Consider the following 17,156-nt stretch of genomic DNA (forward strand, 5'->3'; position numbering starts at 1 on the left):
TTTGGCTAAAATGTTTTTGACAGAATTATCCATTACAGCCGTTAATTGTTGCATAGTAAGGAGTATTGGCGCGCTAGATGTACTAGGGGCCTCCTGAGTGGGCAAGACTCGTGTAGACGAAGGAGGGAATGATGCAGTACCATGCTTACTCCCCTCACTTGAGGAATCATCTTGGGCATCATTGTCATTATCACATAAATCACATTTATTTAAATGAACAGGAATTCTGGCTTCCCCACATTCAGAACACAGTCTATCTGGTAGTTCAGACATGTTAAACAGGCATAAACTTGATAATAAAGTACAAAAAACGTTTTAAAATAAAACCGTTACTGTCACTTTAAATTTTAAACTGAACACACTTTATTACTGCAATTGCGAAAAAACATGAAGGAATTGTACAAAATTCACCAAATTTTCACCACAGTGTCTTAAAGCCTTAAAAGTATTGCACACCAAATTTGGAAGCTTTAACCCTTAAAATAACGGAACCGGAGCCGTTTTAACACTTTAACCCCTTTACAGTCCCTGGTATCTGCTTTGCTGAGACCCAACCAAACCCAAAGGGGAATACGATACCAAATGACGCCTTCAGAAAGTCTTTTCTAAGTATCAGAGCTCCTCTCACATGCGACTGCATGCCATGCCTCTCAAAAACAAGTGCGCCACACCGGCGCGAAAATGAGGCTCTGCTTATGCTTTGGGAAAGCCCCAGAGAAATAAGGTGTCTAATACAGTGCCTGCCGATATTATAATATCAATATACCCAGATAAAATGATTCCTCAAGGCTAAATATGTTTTAAAATTGAATCGATTTAGCCCAGAAAAGTCTACAATCTTAATAAGCCCTTGTGAAGCCCTTATTTACCATCGTAATAAAAATGGCTTACCGGATCCCATAGGGGAAAAATGACAGCTTCCAGCATTACATCGTCTTGTTAGAATGTGTCATACCTCAAGCAGCAAGAGACTGCACACTGTTCCCCCAACTGAAGTTAATTGCTCTCAACAGTCCTGTGTGGAACAGCCATGGATTTTAGTTACGGTGCTAAAATCATTTTCCTCATACAAACAGAAATCTTCATCTCTTTTCTGTTTCTGAGTAAATAGTACATACCAGCACTATTTTAAAATAACAAACTCTTGATTGAATAATAAAAACTACAGTTAAACACTAAAAAACTCTAAGCCATCTCCGTGGAGATGTTGCCTGTACAACGGCAAAGAGAATGACTGGGGTAGGCGGAGCCTAGGAGGGATCATGTGACCAGCTTTGCTGGGCTCTTTGCCATTTCCTGTTGGGGAAGAGAATATCCCACAAGTAAGGATGACGCCGTGGACCGGACACACCTATGTTGGAGAAATACAGTATAACACTTTATGGTGTCGATTTATGAAGCAGCGGATGCTGCTTCCGACCCACTCCGTTTCAGGTCCGCCTGAAGCAGAAGTTAAGAAGCAGTGATCGAATACGATTGGGTTGATTGACACGCCATGCTAGTGAAGCCGGCATTGCACAAGCATTTCACTAGAAATGCTTATGCAATGATAAATGCCGACAGCACATGCTGTCGGCATTTATCAATGTGCGGCGGACATGATCCGCTACACCAAATTATGTCCACCCGCACATTAGTAAATCGCCCCCCTTGTCTTTAAATACATATATACACATATAATACATATGTACACATATATATATACATACATATCCATCTCTAGACATGTATATCTTCTATGTTAAAGCCCTTTGCAGTCCTTTTTTTCTAACACTAGAGAGCTCATATCTTTGAGCCTTTATAACTTTTGTGTGCAAATTTTTTAATATAATTTTTATTAGATGGTGTTATTATGAAGGTAACTTTACTTTGTAATATACTTTTGATGTGTTTTGTGACACTTTTTAGTTTCTCAAAACAGTTAACCAGAGCTGATGCAGTAATCATTCCAGCGCAAATCACGATTGTGCTCAAGCAATCGCATTTACTTTTAACTCGTAATACCAGCAGTAAACCTCTTTATCGCTCGCACGCAAACGTTAGTGCTCCACTCATAATCTGGCCCAATATCAGTTGAAACATGTGCATCAGGAGAAAGGCAGGAGAGGGATACTTGGTATACATGTGAGCTTTGTTTAATTTTAAAAATGCTTTAGCTCATTAAGTCAAAAGTCATTCTATGTGGGGGAGCCACTCACGAACGGTTAAACAAATATTTTCAGAAATAATTATATATTTTTTGTGATGATCATATATCCATTAATAAGTTATTTTATGGAATATTCTCACTAATTTAACCTTGTGCATCAGTGATTTTGGTCCACAGACTAGAATTGAAGAGGTTTGTGCAGAAGCCTCTAAATCCTTTGAGAATCTATGCTAGTGGTTGACAGACAGTCTCCAATCAATCCTATTGCAATGAAGCTTGGTCCTGTCTGAATTGGTGGATGGCAATAACCATTTCAAATTGTTATTTTAATCTAATGGAAGATTTACTATGATTAGGTCATCTATTTCATGGTTATTATCACTGAGATAAGGTCACAAATTTAAAATCCACTAGATACATCAGTCTGTATTGATAATTTTGCTTTTAGTGACACAAGGATTTCAGGTCAACTACAGTGAGCAGGTCTTTGTTTCTTAATGTACAATATTTATGTTTGTAAAAACGACAGGCAACAATGTCTACTTTAAAACATATACACAAAGGACAGGCTGATCTAAGACATAGATAAGATACAGGTTGCAGAACATAAACACGCATGTTAGAAAGCAAAGGACTCTTATGCTTTACTGTCACTTCCTGAAGCCTTTTGTATAAATAAATTAAAAGGTAAAATTGATGCAAATATTTGTTGCCAAAGCTTTTTAATGGCATTGTTCCTAAAGTATTTAAATCTTGAGGTAGCCAAAAATGTGTCAAAGCAAGTTATTTTTTTATGGAGGAAAATAATTCATTGCGGACAACTTTTACAAATACCAAATTACATTTCCAGAAGAATCAGGGAACCTGTTTTCCCACAGATATACTGAGCTTGGGATTCTGGGTAAGGATATACAAATCAGACTCACCATGTCTTTCATTTTGGCTCCTTAAGCTATAGTATACATGTATTCCCTTATGCATATGTGGTGGTAATGAAGTGTAAAATTACATGGATAGGAATTGTAATGCAAGAAAAGCAATAGATATGTTTTAACCCCTTTTTTACTCATCACAAACTACTTTGTGATCAGTCTATTATTGTTTAAAATTATAGTTGAGAAATATTAATATATATTCATAAATACACGTACCAGGTTGGTATACAGATGGCTTCCCAGGAGGAAAAGCAGTAATAGGTTCTAAAAACAAAAAAAATATAATGAGTTAATAATACTTAAGAGACACATATTTATTTACTTTACAATACAACACCATTAATTAGTCTTGCTTAAATTTAATTTACAACAAACTGCCTTTAAATTTATTGGACAAATAATTCAGGAAAGGTAACACCTTATTTTTTTTTCAAATTCATTGTTGTACAAACTACTTTGGAAAGTTATAATTTCAAGTCAGAATTCATTTTCGACCAAGACAGTAATTGAAGATACCGGTCTTCAACCCTATACCTTTATCACTCAACGATTTGTGTATAGACCTAACAAAGAATAAATAAATTAACAGAACTTCTAACTCAAATTGTTCTCATACTGAGACCTGTTGCATGATCCTGACAAATACCAACACAGCTAAATAAGTATTTTTAAAAGCTTTTAATTATTTGTATAAAATATGTTAAAATATATATTCTTTTAAATAATAATAATATTAATGGGAGGTTGAAGTCACACATGAATTTTGATGATTTTGAAAGATTACAATATAAAAAAAAATCCAATAAATATTACATTTTCTCTAGCTATCCTTTGTTAAAACTAGCTTCTTTCCAATAACAGCATACTTCTGGAGAGGGAATTTGTATCGAGCACCATATGTATAAGATTATGATGTTATGCACGGAACATGTTGCTGCTTTACAAATAAAGTATAATAATAAAAATCATTTACACACAATGTTGCAAAACTGCTCCCCGAGCATACTTAAGTATGATCTCATGGAAAGGCTTAAAGCTATTTTTCAACAAAAGCTACTAGTCAAATAGGTCAACTTGATTATAGAAGTAAAACTAAACATTGCTTAAAATTGTACACTCTGTGTGCATTGGGAAATATTAAATTTATAGAATAGCATAATATTCAAAGGGACAGTCTACTCCAGAATTTTTATTCTTTAATTTCTTTATTACCCATTCCCCAGTTTTGCATAACCAACACGGTTATATTAATACACTTTTTACCTCCTTGATTACCTTGTATCTAAGCCTCTGCAGGCTGCCCCTTATTTCAGTTATTTTGACAGACTTGCATTTTAGCCAATCAGTACTGACCCATAAATAACTCCTCGGGAGTGAGTACAATTATACCTATATGACACACATGAACTAGCACTGTCTAGCTCTGAAAAACTGTCAAAATGCACTGAGATAAGAGGCGGCCTTAGAAATTAGCATATGAGCCTACCTAGGTTTAGCTTTCAACAAAGAATATCAAGGGTATAAAACAAATTTGATGATAAAAGTAAACTGGAAAGTTGTTTAAAATGACATGCCCTAAATGAATAATGAAAGTTTGACTAGACTGTGCCTTTAATGAGTAAAATTATGGCAAAAGAGGATGGGAAAATATACACAGAAACATTAGCTCAGCCATGTTAGTGAGTTAATTTCAGAAAGACCATCACAATCATTACATGTTATTTACTATGCAAAGTCGATCCTGGCCGTGTGACAAAGAGATGTGTATTGATCAGGAGCATTACTAACTGCTTACACCATTATCCATGATGTAAAAGGGAGAACCACAATTGCAGGTTATGTGTGAACTTTAACTGGAATTAAATAATAATGATCTCATAGCATAATTAATTTAACAAGTAAAACCCTGCAATGTCTATGGCTAATTCTTTTTTCTATGCAGAGGCAGTGACAGTTAAAGGGACAGTTACTGTGATTTTTTGTTCTACCCTTTAATGTGTTTCCAATAATCCGTTTAACCTGCTGAAATGTATTAAACTCTTTACATAAAGCTCCTTTATTTTGCTATTTGAAATTTATGCTTTTGCCTGTTGTATCCCACCTATATTAAAAATGGCAAGTACTGGTTATAGATAATGTATGTAAACAAGAAGGTTTAGAAGAAATCCTGTTCCCAGTGGGGCTGAGACAGAGATGAACTAAAATGTTTGTTTCTATGGGCCCGATAATCTAAAGGTCTCTGGGTTGGCGAGATTATTAAAGAATGCTCACATGTACTTCAATTTCCCTGGTGGAATTATCAAACAAAATGTAATTGTTTTTATTTTTATCGTGAAATTGGCCGAACATGGGCATTTCATGGGTGTGTATGAAATTGTCTATCAAATTCCAGCATAATTATCTAAACATATCTGCCCAACAGATCTCACTGTTTCTTTCTCACAATCTTAAAAGGCGGCTAAGCTTTTATCAAAAAGCAAACTTGTGATCATTAGTCTTACTGTGTATAGAGTGAAAAGATGAGAAAAGCAGAATTTTGTGGAAATATACAGAGATAAGCTAATAAAGTCTGTTCTCATTTCAAACTCAGGCTATTTAACCAGGTTGTGGTTTCAATTAGCAGGGGCAGCTACTTCCTATACAAAAGTAAATCTAAAGGAGAATATTGCCATACATTTTAAACTCCACAGCTGGTATACTAAGTCATTGGAAACAGGTTGAGGGGAAAACAACTTTAAATTTCAGTGTCTCTTTAAGTCTGTGTTCAGACTACTTATTAATGTCTACATTAGGGAACAACTTGAGTCTTCAGTCTGCAGATATATTTATTTTCCAAAGCAAAATTTAAAGGCTGTGATCTCTGGTCTGTGATGTTCCACTAGTTGAAATTCTGCTTTACTCATTGCTGGGATCAATGGATATTCAATTGAGCATCCCTCATGAAAGTCACAATTATTCCACTAAAATGTAATTTTCTGGTCCAGATCTTCCAAATCCAACGTATCAGAGTCACTGGGTCTTGACAACTAATTTACAGGAGAAATACCATGAAAGCACTGCAGCTGTCCTAAATCTAAACTACATTTGCTTTCCTTTCAAAAGACAGTGAAGATATTTATCAAGCAATCTGACAGTGTTTGTATGTATGTAGATAGCTAGCTAGATGATAAGTAAAATAAGGAGACAGAAAATACATAGATAGATAGATAAATAGATAGACAGACAGAAAGATAGAGAGATAGACAGACAGCCAGAGAAATAGATGATAGAGATAAAGAAAGTTAGAGATAAAGACAGAAATACACGCAGATAGCTAGCTAAATAATGGTCATTTATATTTAACATTCCCTACTGCTTCTGCAGAAGAATCAGAACAGATATGACTTTGCATACATGTTAGTGTGTACATTACATTTCCCCTCAAATCCTTCACAATTTTTATTCCATATGTAGGCGTAAAAAAGGTAATTTTGACTGACGTGGGATCAGCTTTGTAATTGGCAATATATAGTAATGAACACAGAGAACTCAATCCCTCCTAATATCTTTCTATAGCTTGCTCTGTGATTTCTATTCTTTTTTTTGTTGTTGTTCTTTCATTGTGTTAACCTCTTCCTTGCATGTAGTGCTTGAAGTCTATTTGCCTCAATATATTGCAAATGGCCTCCGGCACAGAAAGGTTGAAAAGCTCTCCTCGGAGCCCGTCAAGCCTTCCATGCGTATAACACTGAGTGGCAGCTGGAGTGTATCCCCTGAGACAGGTTGTTATATAAAAAGTGAACATGGCTGAGAAGTTAATGATGATACACTGACATTTTTCAATTTCTTGTTTGTTCGTGGCCTAATGATGCGTTTTCCTCACCCACTCTAGAACACAATCATAGACACTGCACGTAGTAAGGCACTGCAGTAACCTCTCTGGTGAACCAGGTGGCCTGTGGAGGCTCTTAAAGACCTACATCTATTTGTAGTCCTCAGCTTAACCATAAACTTTAGAATTATGTTCCGACTTTCACTGGAAAACCAATTTCCTGTGTAAGTAAGAATATAGTTGTACAGATTTACACCAGTAGGATTTATTCATCATCTATCAAATAGCCAGTTGCAGAGCAATAGAATGATACAGGATGAATAATGTTGTTGTTGGCGTGTGCATCTTGTACAAGAATAATTCCTGCTTATTGAATATAATAAGCTAATGATTTCATACCAGGACAAAATTATTAGCATTATTTTTTTATCTTTCTCTTAAGTCTAACTAGTTATCTTAGTTTGGCTCAATATATATGTTATTTATATTTGTTTTAAACCATTGACAATTTGTATTATTTTCATGGAAGACAAAACCTGAAGAAACAGACAATTCACTTACCCATACAACTCTCTAGGGGGATGTCAGTAGCTATTCGTATGTCATCCACGGCTATCTCTCCTGACTGCCCTTTTCCGACAATCCCCTCAACGACAACCTGTAGACAAACAGCACAGACAACAAGGGTGATTGATGATTAGCTCAGTCCCTGCTACATAAACACAATTTTGTTATTTTATTATATTGTACAAAAACACAAGAGCATAAGCCTACATGTTCACAAGCATGCAATCCCACACACATACACACACAAGCATGCAAACCCACACACATACACACACAAGCATGCAAACCCACACACATACACACACAAGCATGCAATCCCACACACATACACACACAGACATGAGCCTACATGTTCACAAGCATGCAATCCCACACACATACACACACAAGTATGCAATCCCCCCCCACACACACAAGCATGAGCCTACATGTTCACAAGCATGCAATCCCACACACATACACACACAAGCATGCAAACCCACACACATACACACACAAGCATGCAATCCCACACACATACACACACAAGCATGGAAACCCACACACATACACACACAAGCATGCAATCCCACACACATACATGAGCCTACATGTTCACAAGCATGCAATCCCACACACATACACACACAAGTATGCAACCCCCCCCCCGCACACACAAGCATGAGCCTACATGTTCACAAGCATGCAATCCCACACACATACACACACAAGCATGAGTATACATGTTCGCAAGCATGCAATCCCACACACACACTCCCACACACACTCCCACACACACACACTCCCACACACACACACACTCCCACACTCACACACACTCCCACACTCACACACACTCCCACACTCACACACACACACTCCCACACACACACACCCACACTCCCACACACACATACACACTCCCACACACATACACACCCCCACACACACTCCCACACACATACCCACACACATACACACTCCCACACATTAACAGTCCCACACACATACACACTCCCACACACATACACACTCCCACACATAAACACACTCCTACACATATACACACTCCCACACATATACACACTCCCACACACATACACACTCCCACACACACACACACACTCCCTCACACACACACTCCCACACATAAACACACTCCCACACACATATACAAAAGCTTGAGCCTACTTGCACACTAGCATGCATTCCCACGCACACACACAAGTGTGAGCCTATATGCTCAAAAGCATGCACTCACACACATACACAAGCAAGAGCTTACATGCTCACAATCATGCACTCCTACACACATACACAAGCATGAGCCTACATGATCACAAGCATGCACTCCCACACAAAGACACACACACAAGTGTGAGCCAACATGCACTCAAGCATACACTCCTACAAAAACACACAAGCGTGAGCATACATGCTCGCAAGCATGCACTCACAGACACACACAAGTGTGAGCATACATGATCGCAAGCATGCCCTCACAGACACACAGACATGAGCCTACATGCTCACAAGCATGCACTCACACACAAAGACACACACACACAAGCGTGAGCCTACATGCACGCAAGCATGCACTCCCACACACACATAAGAGCGTGAGCCTAGATGCACGCAAGCATGCACTCCCACACAAACACACACAGGTGTGAGCCTACATGCAAGCAAGCATGCACTCCCACACAAACACACACACACAAGTGTGAGAATAGATGCACGCAGTCATGCACCCCCACACAAAGACACACACACAAGCGTGAGCCTACATGCAAGCAAGCATGCACTCCCACACACACATAAGAGCGTGAGCCTAGATGCACGCAAGCATGCACTCCCACACAAACACACACACACACAGGTGTGAGCCTACATGCAAGCAAGCATGCACTCCCACACAAACACACACAAGCGTGAGCCTACATGCACGCAAGCATGCACTCCCACACAAACACACACACACACAGGTGTGAGCCTACATGCAAGCAAGCATGCACTCCCACACAAACACACACAAGCGTGAGCCTACATGCACGCAAGCATGCACTCCCACACACACATAAGAGCATGAGCCTACATGCACGCAAGCATGCACCCCCACACAAAGACACACAGGTGTGAGCCTACATGCACGCAAGCATGCAATCCACACAAACACACACACAGGTGTGAGCCTACATGCATGCAAGCATGCACTCCCACACACACATAAGAGCATGAGCCTACATGCACACCCACACAAAGACATACAGGTGTGAGCCTACATGCACGTAAGCATGCAATCCCACACAAACACACACAGGTGTGAGCCTACATGCACGCAAGCATGCACTCTCACACACACACATAAGAGCATGAGCCTACATGCACGCAAGCATGCACCCCCACACAAAGACACACAGGTGTGAACTTACATGCACGCAAGCATGCACTCCCACACACACACACAAGCATGAGCCTACATGCACGCAAGCATGCACTCCCACACACACATAAGAGCATGAGCCTACATGCACCCCCACACAAAGACACATAGGTGTGAGCCTACATGCACTCAAGCATGCAATCCCACACACACATAAGAGCATGAGCTTACATGCACCCCCACACAAAGACACACAGGCGTGAGCCTACATGCACGGAAGCATGCAATCCCACACAAACACAGACACACAGGTGTGAGCCTACATGCACGCAAGCATGCACTCCCACACACACATAAGAGCATGAGCCTACATGCACGCAAGCATGCACTCCCACACAAAGACACACACACACAAGCATGAGTCTACATGCACGCAAGCATACAATCCCACACACACACACAGGTGTGAGAATACATGCACGCAAGCATGCACTCCCACACACACAATAGAGCATGAGCCTACATGCACGCACTCCCACACACACAATAGAGCATGAGCCTACATGCACGCAAGCATGCACTCCCACACAAACACACACAGGTGGGAGCCTACATGCACGCAAGCATGCACTCCCACACAAACACACACAGGTGGGAGCCTACATGCACGCAAGCATGCACTCCCACACAAAGACACACACACATAAGTGTGAGCCTACATGCACGCAAGCATGCACTTCCACACAAACACACACACACAAGCATGAGCCTACATGCACGCAAGCATGCACTCCAAACACATAAGAGCGTGAGCCTACATTCACGCAAGCATGCACTCCCACACAAACACACACAAGTGCACTCCCACACACATAAGAGCGTCAGCCTACATGCATGCAAGCATGCACTCCCACACACATAAGAGCGTGAGCCTACATGCACGCAAGCATGCACTCCCACACACATAAGAGCGTGAGCCTACATTCACGCAAGCATGCACTCCCACACAAACACACACAAGTGCACTCCCACACACATAAGAGCGTGAGCCTACATTCACGCAAGCATGCACTCCCACACAAACACACACAAGTGCACTCCCACACACATAAGAGCGTGAGCCTACATGCACGCAAGCATGCACTCCCACACACATAAGAGCGTGAGCCTACATGCACGCAAACATGCACTCCCACACACACATAAGAGCTTAAGCCTACATGCACGCAAGCATGCACTCCCACACACATAAGAGCGTGAGCCTACATTCACGCAAGCATGCACTCCCACACAAACACACACAAGTGCACTCCCACACACATAAGAGCGTGAGCCTACATTCACGCAAGCATGCACTCCCACACAAACACACACAAGTGTACTCCCACACACATAAGAGCGTGAGCCTACATGCACGCAAGCATGCACTCCCACACACACATAAGAGCGTGAGCCTACATGCACGCAAGCATGCACTCCCACACACATAAGAGCGTGAGCCTACATTCACGCAAGCATGCACTCCCACACAAACACACACAAGTGCACTCCTACACACATAAGAGCGTGAGCCTACATGCACGCAAGCATGCACTCCCACACACATAAGAGTGTGAGCCTGCATTAACGCAAGCATGCACTCCCACACAAACACACACAAGTGCACTCCCACACACATAAGAGCGTGAGCCTACATTCACGCAAGCATGCACTCCCACACAAACACACACAAGTGCACTCCCACACACATAAGAGCGTGAGCCTACATGCACGCAAGCATGCACTCCCACACACACATAAGAGCGTGAGCCTACATGCACGCAAGCATGCACTCCCACACACATAAGAGCGTGAGCCTACATTCACGCAAGCATGCACTCCCACACAAACACACACAAGTGCACTCCCACACACATAAGAGCGTGAGCCTACATGCACGCAAGCATGCACTCCCACACACATAAGAGTGTGAGCCTGCATTAACGCAAGCATGCACTCCCACACAAACACACACAAGTGCACTCCCACACACATAAGAGCGTGAGCCTACATTCACGCAAGCATGCACTCCCACACAAACACACACAAGTGCACTCCCACACACATAAGAGCGTGAGCCTACATGCACGCAAGCATGCACTCCCACACACACATAAGAGCGTGAGCCTACATGCACGCAAGCATGCACTCCCACACACACATAAGAGCGTGAGTCTACATGTACGCAAGCATGCACTTCCACACAAACACACACGTGCACACAAATGTACATTAGACAATTCATAGAGAAGGAGATAAAGGAATATACATGGTCTAAAAAAAGAAAAATTCTACTTTTACTACCTGGGTTAATTAATCAATTTTAGAGATAAAAGGGCCATGCTACAGCAAAAATACTGTGCGCTAATTTATTAATGCGTGCTATTTTTGTCCTTTGGTATCAATGTGTTTAACCCCCTGAACAGGACATGGCAAGTGGCTACATGCATATCTCACTCTAAAATGGCTCATGGCAGTGTACTGCTTAGGAGCTGCAATGTGATGCAGGGCCCAAGAAGGTCCCAAGCTCTGTGTTTAAATGGTCATAAAAGTGTAAAAATAAAATGCTGTAATGTAATTTTTATTATTGTACTATTATTTGCATATTACTGTGTTTAATGCGCAGTGGTTAAACACAAAGTTAAAGTCAATTTCAGAGCAGCAAACTATTAGGACCAAACTGAACACATCTAATAAACCAATGACAAGAGGCAATAACCAGCTAGCTCCCAGAAGTGAATTTCTGTTCTGAGCCTACCTAGGTATGCTTTTGTTTAACAAGAATGAAGTACATTTGATAAAAAAATCTTTTGAAATTAAATGCTTAATTTTAATCATGAAAGTTTAATTTTGACTTTTCTTTATCTTCAACCCCTTTGCTGTTGTAAAACACATAGTACAAAATAACATGATATAACCATGTGAGCATATTACGTGTGCATTTGTGAAAGCCCTTTTAACACCAGATAACTGGTTGTATACTTCAAAGCAGCTGGATTCAGGCACATTTTTTTCTAAAACTTAAATAAAAAAACAACTATATTCATGGCTTTAATTCACTGCAAGCTTTGTACCTGTTTGCACGTCACCTCTACAAAACAAATGAGAGCAGACAGGTCTCTTCCTGACATAACAGTCTGGCTCAGGGTCGGTGACTAGTTGTTATTGCTCAACATGATTCTACAGGGAAGCCTCTATCTACATATTTTATATTTCACCCCTTAAGTGTTCACTCACGTTGCTATTAGATACTTTAAAGATCCTGCAGCACATTCCCTGCAGGTCCCTGTGGCAATGAAAAGGCTAAACAATTAGAACTGAAATCACAATTCATTTTCTTTTCAACACCAAGGCAGCCACACACAGCTCTGATTAATACAGTTGCCTGCACTTTCAAAAATCAATCCAGCCTACTCAGCCTTTGAAGCAATAACACAGGGAAGAAAGAGGGATGCTGTTAAATGCACATTTGTTTCTCCTGTTTTTCAACTAATTTCCATCATTTTTCTACAAGCAAGGATTAAATGCTCATCCTATTGTTAGTACATGTAAATTTGTTATCAAGATGGCTGACTATAGACATTCTGTTCCCAGAATGCTTTGCCACCACATTTTCTTTGCTAAGGCTATTTATTGTTAGACATACTGTATGTCTTTATGCAGTAATGTACAGGAACATTACATATACTGTATCTGTAGATAAAATATCTCTGCATCATTTTATTAGACGTATTTGATTTCTACAAGCTCAGCAGGTGATCTATAAAAAGGGATAACTCATAATACTTTATGTTGTGCTGAGTATTGTTTACTATTTTTATATTAAAGTTGCTAATTTCAAGGTCCAGACCAGTGAAGTTAGTCAATCTCCATGACCTGTGATATATTATTTCACTGTGCATCAGAAATAAGAATTTAAAAATGCACTGGATAAAGATAATTATGTATCTAAAAAGCATTAACTATGTAAAAGCTATTTAAGCATGGAATGTTTTATTTATTTATATATACTTCTAACAATAATATAATGAATGATCACTTTTAGCAAACAAAAACAACCATTCCTGAAACATTATTTTTTGATCATTACTTCATTTATACCAACAAAGAAAAAGACAGTTCACATACAATTCCTTCCCACATATGTGACAAACCTATTAGCACCTAAGTCCTGTTATCTATATAAATGCTGAGCTTCATGCTGAGAGATTTTTATGTCAGCTGCTTCTACCTCATTATCACATAATCTATTCATCTTTTTAGTGTCTGTAATACTAGTGAAATTTGTATCAGCTGATCAGCCGAGTGTGACTTTGTGTATACGTACAGCACATGCCAGATAATAAACAGCAAGCGAAGATATATGTAACACATGGATAATTAGCAGATGATGATTTTGTGTCAGATGCAGAATGTATGCACAGACTAGTTTCCATCCTCCTTTCTAGTAATCATTAATAGCAATTAACCCTTAATGGCTAGCTGCAATGTTTCGGATTTGTCTATCTATCTATGGTAAACAATATAAACAAATGCATCATTTATCTACATAAATATCAAATTCAATAGGCTACATTTTATCCCCACATATGCTAGAGCAAAGTATCTACCGCTAAATGTTGTTTCACTGTGAATAAGCCATTTTATATTCACACCATAAAATCCCAAATCATGCACACTAAGTGTTATTTTTTAACTTTACAAAGGATAGGTGTAGGCATTCCACTGATTGGTTGCACTGATAATACTAGATTAGAATTGCATTGGAAAAACTGAGCAGCTTCTACACCTAAACTACAGGGAGTGGAGAACATTTTCCTTAGCAAGACAAGACTTCAAAATTCTGCCGAATACATCAAAAGCTAATGCCAGCCACAAAGACCCAACCGCTGCCATAGATCAGTGCATTCTGAATAAAAAGCAGCGTACAATTTAGTTGCTATAACAACACGGAAACAGAACGAAAACAACTCTGCTTAGCTGGAGTCTCCAATGGGAGCGATCCAGATTCTCTTTGTAATATTAAAATAAACACTGCAAATCCTCTTAATACAAATCTGCTATTGCATGTCTGCCAGAACTGTCCCTTTAATTTAAATCTCTGAGAAATCAGACTCTCTCTTGTACCCAGGTGCTACTTTATTAACCTTGTGATCTGTGTAGAGAGTCCAAGACTTTCATTATAATGGTGTCTGTGACAAATACAGGGAATTTAATGATCAAGAACTCTTAGAAATATGCAAGTGCTGTAAATAATGGTCATGCTGAGGGAGACAGCTGGAAGAGGAGATGTAGAAGCCGTGACAGAATGCTTAATAAATTAAGAAATTAGCAAGATGATAGCATTTCTTATCAACAGTTTTCTTGAGGCTTCCCTAGAGACAAAACATATGTTGTTGGTGTGTTTCCTTCTAAATTAAATTATGCATTGAGTTCCCGGCAAAACACAATCCAACATCTAGGGAACACTTGTGACTAATAAGGAAGGCAATTGTCATCTATCATCTATGGACATACCTGGAACTCTTGGTCATAATTTGGTAAGATGATCCTGCCTTCCCTCCAGTCGCTCCCCTGTTCTTCTCTCATCTCCCAGAGCATCTTGTTCTCCTGGCCAGATTTCCTTAAGAATTGCAGTGTTCCCCCACCATTTCCTGACACCCGAAACTGGAACACCATACAAAGAACACTTCTGGGCAAGTACATCTGGGGACTGACTAGGCGTGCATGCTGCGCCTCTCTCCTGACGCTAGGCAGCCTTAAGTAATTTTTGCCAACAGCTGTGTACAAGAAAACAATTAATTAGAATTAATTCACAGTATACTCAAATTAGAAAAATACAATTTGCTTTGAAAATAATCTTAATTTACTAAGCATCGTTACATATATTCATGAAGCTCATGATTGATCAATCCACACCCTTAGAGGAGCATGATATAATTATTATTATTTATTTGTACAGTGCCGCCAAATTATGTACCTCACTGTGTGCATGAGTAGGGGTACACAATGACACTAATTCAAGGCAACCAATATAAATACATACAATTGATGAAACAAAAAACAATTAAAACAAGAAGAGGAGACCTTGCTTCAAAAAGATTACAATCCAAATGGCATAAACAATCTGATCATTGATTCATGGCAAAAGAATACAGAATTATAAAAAATACTAAACAAAACCATTTAATACAAGAGGGGGAGCTGACAATCTACATGGCATGAATGATCTGTTGTTAATATATATATACATACATGCTGTAAATACAGTAAAGGATGTTCTTGGATATTGCTGACTAATTATTCTGTTAAAAATACTTTTGAGTGTTATGCACAGCCAATCACATTCAGCACCTAATTTATTGTGCACAGTGCAGAAAACAAGAACTCCCCCTAGTGAATGAGTTGGTGTAACTGTTTAAGAGCTCAATCGACTGTCATTTACTACATTATAAGACAAACATCTAAGTTTCAAAAAAGTTAAGATTTTCGGAAGGTGCATATTCTCACATTAAAAACAAACAAAATTTAGAATAATAAACATCTATGACAAGGGGTTAAACGTATTTCCCTTTTTAAATGGATGTGGTGTCTGCTAAGGGTGACCACGTTTTAAAACTGAGCTAGTAACTAGATCTGAAACAGACTAAGGTCAAATGCACACTTTGGTAGCAAAGTCTTAAAAAAACACATCTGGTTTTGAGAAATACTTTAAGAAGTCAAAACAAAAGAATGAAGTGTACAGTGGAAAAATGAAGATTACAAATAATCAAGAAAATGTCATTTGCACTACATTAACATTTTCTACAACAGCAAATGCATCATTCTATTAGTACAATGTAAACATGATCTCACGTCCTCTACTGATGAAAAACATTATACATATCCATAAAAGGACACTAGGTATTTTCTGAAACATCCTAAGGCAACCTGGATTGGTTACTGAAAAAACCCTAGGGCTTTTTCCAAACACCCTAACTGGTTACAGCTGTTTCTCTTTGTCATAAATTGCTGTTGTCTTTCATCAAAGAAGACCACCCTGGAACTAAGGAAATCTTTATCTATCCCAATTATTTGCATCCCCTTATTTCTCACTTTCTTTAAAGGTTTTTCTCCCCCTTTCTCTCAGTGGTATGCTCCACTTCCAGCTGCAATTATTGCAGTTTCCTCTTTAAGCATTTTATAACATAATTATGATGTACTTTGCCTTAGTTAGGATAGGTTTTAAATACAGATTTAAAGGGACAGTAAAAAAATTGTTTTTTTTTTATATAAATGGCTTAGTTATGCATA

The 17,156-nt window shown here is 39.2% G+C and overlaps 1 protein-coding gene across 2 annotated transcripts in view; it reads right to left on the reverse strand.

Annotated features, from left to right (window-relative positions):
- Positions 1 to 17,156, reverse strand: part of NRP2 (neuropilin 2) — a 198,447-nt gene that overhangs the window by 30,250 nt on the left and 151,041 nt on the right. For both annotated transcript variants that reach the window (XM_053698656.1, XM_053698657.1), the window contains exons 13-15: positions 15,381 to 15,643; positions 7,457 to 7,553; positions 3,301 to 3,348 (exon numbers count right to left, since the gene is read on the reverse strand). In XM_053698656.1, coding sequence (XP_053554631.1) covers positions 3,301 to 3,348; positions 7,457 to 7,553; positions 15,381 to 15,643 — 408 coding nt within the window. The remainder of the gene's footprint in view (positions 1 to 3,300; positions 3,349 to 7,456; positions 7,554 to 15,380; positions 15,644 to 17,156) is intronic.

Source organism: Bombina bombina, chromosome 1 (genome assembly GCF_027579735.1).
Source record: "Bombina bombina isolate aBomBom1 chromosome 1, aBomBom1.pri, whole genome shotgun sequence".
NCBI lineage: Eukaryota > Metazoa > Chordata > Amphibia > Anura > Bombinatoridae > Bombina > Bombina bombina.